The sequence below is a fragment of the Penaeus vannamei genome, chromosome 18 (assembly GCF_042767895.1).
Source record: "Penaeus vannamei isolate JL-2024 chromosome 18, ASM4276789v1, whole genome shotgun sequence".
Classification (NCBI taxonomy): Eukaryota; Metazoa; Arthropoda; class Malacostraca; order Decapoda; family Penaeidae; genus Penaeus; species Penaeus vannamei.
The window spans coordinates 35901760-35909259 of record NC_091566.1 but is presented as its reverse complement, the minus strand read 5'-3'; the positions used below and the strand labels follow the sequence as shown (position 1 = coordinate 35909259).

Sequence of the window (7500 nt, the reverse complement as noted above, 5' to 3'; positions counted from 1 at the left end):
TAATCGGAGGACACCCAGCTCAAACCTATGGGGACAAGATTAAAACATTAATTATACATATCTACACCTGATTATTTTCAAGACTGCAGAAAACTTTAGCACTGAAAATGATTCATGAAAACTTATCATTACATTTTTTTATTATATCAAAATGAAAATTGTACCAATCCTAATAAAGCAGGTATTACTTTTTCAAGTGAATAACCATGGCAAAAGTTATACTCTCATTATCAAAACAATTTCAAATATTACTTGACTTCTGTTGCATTCACAGACAAAAGTACTGAACTTGATATTATCATTATCAAATTTTTGGTGAAAAAATTACCTGAGGTAGACCCTGTGCCAGACATTGTTGTTAAGTCTTCTACCAAGTGTAGTAACGTAGGGTTGTCCATGGCGTGTCAAGGTGAGTACCAAGCTACCCTCTGCATTTAATTCTAATAGTAGGGTGTCTCCACTTGAACCCTCCTTTAAACAAAAAAATATCTAATTAATAATTTGTACTCTAAATGACATCCATATTTTATAAGTCAATTAACTACAACCATAAATAATTTACCAACTTCCAAAAAATTGATCAACATATTCCTGAAAGAAAAAAGTGGACCTCTTACTTGTGATAATAATGCTCCATAACGACATGTTCGGAAGCTCATGGAGGTGTAGCCTCTGAGGTCAAGTGGGACAGGGATAACAACACGAGATGCTCCTGTAAAATGGCCTTCTCGCTGTCCATCACCCACATTAAATCCAGCATCTGCTTCGTCAATCAAATTAGCAAAACCTTGGGTATCATTGTCAGCAGAACTGGAACCTGGCGTGCCCCAAACCTGGAAATTAATATAATACAATTACTTCGTATTTTTTCTATACTGTGCAGAAGAGCCTGTATGCTACTTTTAGTGGAAGGTACTCAAAGCTTCAAATTTATACAAAGTAACATGTGCTAGTTAGGTGTCTCAAATCAAATAAAAAGTCAAGATCTGGCCAAAGGTAATAAGTAAAACCTACTTCAAAAAAAAATACGAAAACCCGGAAATGACACACTAAACTGGCGTCAAATAAAGAGTCAAAAACAAACCTCATAGCTGGGGTCCTCGACCTGGGTCCCCTCGTGGCTCGGGGGAGAGGCGTCTGGAGGCTCACCCTCTGCTGCTGCGCCGTCCGTGATGACCAGGGAGGGGGCGTCCTGGCCGTCGGGGGCCGAGATCACAGTAGGGTCGTCATCGTTGCTGTTCTGTGTGGCGCCGCTACGGAGCTGCCCCGCTAGCAACATAAGGCACGCGCCTGTTGGGGGAGAAAGAGATTAACGGAACGTCCTTTACCATGGTAGACTGCATTATCTAGCCCAAGCAGCCCTAAAATAATGTATTTACCCGGCTTTACAGAGAAAGCTAAGCTACGGCGGGGCCCGTGCAATAGATGGACTTCAATAAACGAAAACAAGAAGAGAAAAGGATGTCTGGACTTAAAAGCAATTTATATTATATGCCACCAATATTATTACGGTCACACACATCTCGTCATGAATAATCAGTGATTCGAACAAAAATTGTCGACGCAAATTCACACGCTTTGTAACGGAACGAGCCGCGCTCAGCGAAATTTCTCAAGAACAGGTAAAATTTCGGGCGATGAACTGTCTCTGGAGCTTCGCCAGAAAAGATATTATAGCAACGACAAAACCAACCGCATCTTCCCTTACAAGTCATATAAGCTGGGCCTGTGAAGCGTCAATCAACTACTAGGGTGTGTGATCGACCAGAAGTCACAGACAAATGAATGGAAGTCGTGTGTGCCGTACTAATTCTCGAGTGAACAGGTGTCTAGCGGGCATGTGTGCTGCGAGTCATGAACGGTGAACAATTATCTATTCATTTATACAGCCGTCCACCGCACACTTGCCCACGCTCATTCGCTGTCCGTTAGTGCCTGCCAGACAAGCAACGGTCTGGGAGCTTTTTTTCCCCCTAACTTGTCTTAATTTATCATAAGACAGTAAAAGCAAAGTGTCTTGTGCATCTTATAATAAAACTTAGTGACATAATACTAGTTATTTAATCATTTCCATGGCACAGTGATTACCATGCTTCAGAAAGATATGGTATCAGCTTTCCAAAGGGCCAGATCGAAGTGCGTTTCATCGTCGAGATAAGGGTTCCGTTGCCGCCTCGGGGCAGCCGCGCATGGGAACGGTGTCGTACTCCAGGGAAAGTGAGGATGAGATGTTCAACTTCACATGCACACGTACAGGCATGAACACACACACACACGCACACACACACACACACACACACACACACACACACACACACACACACACACACACACACACACACACACACACACACACACACACACGCACGCACGCACGCACGCACACACACACACATGCAAGCACGCACGCACGCACACACACACACACACACACACACATGCAAGCACGCACGCATGCACACACGCACTCGCGCGGGAAAATATGCACGTACACACAATGATTAGTTATGATACTAATAATACCAGTAACAATAATAGTAAAAACAATAATTAGAAGAATGATGATAAAGACATCTATAATAACAAGAAACAACAGTAACAATAAATTAGTAATAACAATACCAATAACGCCAAGAAAAGAAAATGAAGAAAAAGCAGCAATTATAACAACAACAACAACAACAATACCAAACAACAACAAATAACCCCGCAATCACAAAACAGAATAAGAACCACAACAAATAAAGACGAGACACAACCACCACAGCAACAACAACAACAACAACAACCACGACTACGTACCGAGCGTTGCGTAGAACGAGACCAGTTTCACGTCACCCTTCAACCCCATCAGGATGTCCAGGGAGGTGCCTTATGCAGAGAGGGGGGCCGGGTGTGGGCGTGGGCGTGGGGAGGACGGGTATGTCTTTCGTAAACTCTCAATCGCTATGGCACTGCGCTAACACTTTCGGACACGTATAGAAAAGTGTCATGTATATAAATCCTGCGTAAATGTATGCGAGGGATGGTCAGATACTTCATATATATATATATATATATATATATATATATATATATATATATATATATATATATATATATATATATATATATATATAAACGTCTGAGAGGGATGGATTTGATATCTAATTAAAAATATATATATAACGTAATGATTCTCCGACGAGGGTAAAGTTGGTTACTTCCGGATACCGAAACCAATAAAAAATAAATAAATAGATGAATGAATAAATAAATAAATAAACAAATACAACAGATTTAAGAACCCTACCCTTCCTCACAACATCAAACCAAAAAGACGCCACGAAGAGAAATAAACAAAATCCCAAGATAACAAAGTCAATAAATAATCAAATAAGTAAAAACAATAAAAATAGGCCTTCGAGATAAGAAAAAAAGGTTATCAGGAAGCTATGGATGCCCGTTCGAGTCTTTTTCGCAGCCAACCGGACGTCCTGTCGCCGAGATGGGAATCCGTAATTGGAAAATCCCCGGCTAACATCCGTGAGTCATTTCCTGTCCTCGCTCTCCCCCAGAAAATAACAATCGCCATGATAATATTGATACTGGTCATGATGATGATGATAATATTAATAATGACGACGACGATGAGGAGGATGGGGGAGGATTGATAATTAGTAATAACAACAACAGCAACAATAATAATAACAATAACAATAATAACGATGATTCAAAATTTCGACCATGCTTTTTTTGTACAAGTAAAAAAAATAATACCCATCGTGAAATATATGAAAAAGGATTTAATAAAAAAAAACGACCAATAATACAAAACGTCCTCGAACAGCTTATATTATTTCATTCTTTTCGCTTCGCAAGGCACAGGTAAGAAAAATAAAAGCTTTAACGGTTTATTCCTTCAAGGCTGATGACGATCACTCCCTTTCTTCCTTTCTTTTTTCTTTTCCTTCCTATCGTTCATTTGACAATTTGTTTAAACTCCAACGACCGATATTGGAAAAAAACGAACTTAATTTATATCACTTTCCAATCGATACCCAAGACCCAGCGACATTTAACGAAAACCACCCACAAAAAAAATTATAAAAAAATTCCCCGACATCGCTAATGGAGGAGAACACTCGCAACAAAACACGCACACACACACCGCCTCCATTTGTGATGATAAGAAGCGCTCTAATCTCAACCACCAGGCCGACGTTAACGCAAATCATAATTATTCAAATGTCGTATTAAGAGACTGAAAAGCCACTTTAATAATGTGATTAAGCTCCTACACCGCCGCCCTGCCGGTGACTTTAACGCCATGTTGACAGATATCGCGGGAACAGACTCCCGCCATTTTTATTTTCATATTTTTTTTCTCTCTCCTCGTTGCTTGGAGGTACGTTCCGAGTGGAGAGTTTGTTTCTTTATCTATTACTTTCCTTATCAACTTATTTGTTTATTCAACAATTCGCATTTTGTTTATTTTACAAATTGATTCGTTTGTTTATTTTCATATCAATTCTTGTGTTTATCTATTTGACTGTTTATGGACATCTATTTGCTCGTTCATCTGTTTATATATCCATTCGCTTGTCTGTTTACGAATGTATCTGTTCACTCCGCACCACCAATGATATTCGCAATTCTTACTTAAGCAACTAAGCTCTATCGTAGCAGCGAAGAAAACAGAAGGGAACGTAAATAAACAAGACAGAAAATCACACATTCAAACAACAGCGACTTGAGATTCCCATATGATTATAAACTACTGACCATAACAGCAGTAATAAAGTGCCATTAGGAAACATGATAATGTCAATATTTAGAGGCTGGAGTAGTAATACGGTGTCAATTGAGGCCGCTGTGGTAATCAAAACGACAGTGGTACTATCAGGTCAACATTAAAATAATAGCAATGATATCAGCATAGTGTAATCAATAACGATGGTTATTTGTTTTATGGTACAATCAGATCAGTAATAATAACCATAACTGTTAATGCAAATAATCATCAACAACGACAACAATAATAGTAATAATGTTATCATTATTAGTAGTAGTACTAATACTGATTTTAACAATAACAACAACAATATCAATGATGATCATAACAATAATGATAATAATAATAATAATAATAATAATAATAATAATAATAATTATAATAATAATAATAATAATAATAATATCAATATTAATAACAATAATTGACAATAATAACAATAGTAAAATAAACAACATAAATTCTTCGCCTATGCCCGATCTACTGAATGAAGCTCAGAAGACGAGACAAGAATTTCCGAAACAGCCCCCCCCCCCTCAAGCCTTCTCCAGCCTCCAGCAAAGACAGGAGTTCCTTTCAGCCAAGTGGGATTACCAGCCTCTCTCTCTCTCTCTCTGTCTCTTCCTCTTTCCCTTTTCCGTTTCCTTCTCTCTGTCTCTCTCTCTCTCTCTCTCTCTCTCTCTCTCTCTGTTTCTGTTACTCTCTTTCTGTTTCTCTCTTTCTGTTTCTCTCTTTCTGTTTCTCTCTTTCTGTTTCTCTCTTTCTGTTTCTCTCTCTGTGTTTCTCTCTTTCTGTTTCTCTCTTTCTGTTTCTCTCTTTCTGTTTCTCTCTTTCTGTTTCTCTCTCTCTGTTTCTCTCTCTCTGTTTCTCTCTCTCTCTCTCTCTCAGTTTCTCTCTCTCTCTCTCTCTCTCAGTTTCTCTCTCTCAGTTTCTCTCTCTCAGTTTCTCTCTCTCAGTTTCTCTCTCTCAGTTTCTCTCTCTCAGTTTCTCTCTCTCAGTTTCTCTCTCTCAGTTTCTCTCTCTCTCAGTTTCTCTCTCTCAGTTTCTCTCTCTCAGTTTCTCTCTCTCAGTTTCTCTCTCTCAGTTTCTCTCTCTCAGTTTCTCTCTCTCAGTTTCTCTCTTTCTGTTTCTCTCTCTCTCTTCCTGTTTCTCTCTCTCTCTTTCTGTTTCTCTCTCTCTCTTTCTGTTTCTCTCTCTCTCTTTCTCTCTCCCCCTCTCTACCCCTCCCCCTCCCTTTTTGCCTCTCCCTCCCCTTCTCCCTCCCTCCCTCCCTCCCGCCCGCCCTCTCCCCCGCCCCCCACGCCACGCTGACCCCAAGCCCGATAACCTAACCGCTGTTGCCGAGATAAGCTAAATATTTCTTAGACAGGGAGCGAGGTCGAGTTTGAACGGTAGGGGAGGGAAGGGGATAGGAGGGAAGGAAGGGGATAGGAGGGAAGGAAGGGGATAGGAGGGAAGGAAGGGGATAGGAGGGAAGGAAGGGGATAGGAGGGAAGGAAGGGGATAGGAGGGAAGGAAGGGGATAGGAGGGTTGGAAGGGGATAGGAGGGAAGGAAGGGGATAGGAGGGAAGGAAGGGGATAGGAGGGAAGGAAGGGGATAAGAGGGAAGGAAGGGGATAAGAGGGAAGGAAGGGGATAGGAGGGAAGGAAGGGGACAGGAGGGGAAAAGAGAGGGGGGGCTGATGGATATGTATAAAAATGGTGAGGAAGGAGGGATCCATGGGAGGGAAGAGGAGGTAGAGGGGGGGGTGAAAGGGAGGAATGGGAGAGGAGAGTGAGAGGGAGGGGAGGGGAATCGAGTGGGAGGAAGAGGCTACTGAACGTGCATAGGAGAAGAGGAAGAGGCTGCTGGACATGCATCCAAGGAGGGTGGGAAGATGAAAGGTGGAAGAGAAGGACAGAGGAGGTAAGAGGAGACAATAGGAAGGGGAGAGGGAGGTGATCGGTGTGCACGAGAAGGGAAGAGAAGGGAAGGAAGGAGGGACTTGACGCGCAATCAAAGCTTTGCGCAATCTGTACAAGGGGGTTTGCGGGACGGCGACGGCGTGTCCATTCACCAAGCCGACCTTTATGACTATTTCAGCATCTGTAGTACGATCTTTACTGGATAACGTTTCCCTGTTAATTTCCAAATTCAAATCGGGAGAAAATGAGAATTAGAGAGAGAAAAAAAAAACATGATGCCCACGAAATCGGATCGAGTCGCGCGCTGAACACTCCGGCTGGTTAAGGGAAGGTGAGTCCGAGCGGTGAGTCAGAGCGCGGGAACCCGAGGAGACAGCGGTGGGCCGGTTGTGCTCTGGTTTGTGTCGGGTCCCTCCCTCCCTCTCTCCCTACCCTCCGACCCCTCTCCCCTTCCCTCATCCTCTTCCTATCCAGTCTCACTCCCTCCCCTCCCTCCCTCGTCCCCCTCCCCTTCTCTCATATCGCCCCTCCCGTCCCCTCTCCCCTCCCCTCCCCTTCCCCTAGTTCGCGTCTCGCTCCATCCCGATAGCAGCTCTGTCCCGTGTCACTGGCGGGGGCCTCGCACACGCACACGCCCCCTTTCTAAATATCGCCGCCCGACTCGCGTTACTCGAGAGGCGAGGGAACGGCGGCGGCCCTCCAAAGGCAAACACAAACGGGAGGCCTTATAGCGGGGTTGGTAAACAGCGCCTCCGTACCTTGACCCTCGGTGACCTCGCCCATCACGGGACAGGGGTCCGGGAGGGGGAAAGGGGAGGGG

General features: G+C 43.0%; 1 protein-coding gene across 2 annotated transcripts in view; it reads right to left on the bottom strand.

Moving 5' to 3' along the window:
* Positions 1-7500, bottom strand: part of crb (cell polarity complex component crumbs) — a 124168-nt gene that overhangs the window by 22118 nt on the left and 94550 nt on the right. Inside the window, exons 1-5 of one of the 2 annotated variants that reach the window (XM_070133249.1) lie at positions 2803-2979; positions 1085-1290; positions 618-833; positions 329-471; positions 1-25 (exon numbers count right to left, since the gene is read on the bottom strand). The exon at positions 1-25 is cut by the window's left edge and continues 217 nt beyond it. In XM_070133249.1, the coding sequence (XP_069989350.1) occupies positions 1-25; positions 329-471; positions 618-833; positions 1085-1290; positions 2803-2851 (639 nt within the window). In that variant the 5' untranslated portion in view covers positions 2852-2979. Of the gene's footprint in view, positions 26-328; positions 472-617; positions 834-1084; positions 1291-2802; positions 2980-7500 lie in introns of those variants that run through there. The other variant, XM_070133250.1, reaches the window with a different exon arrangement.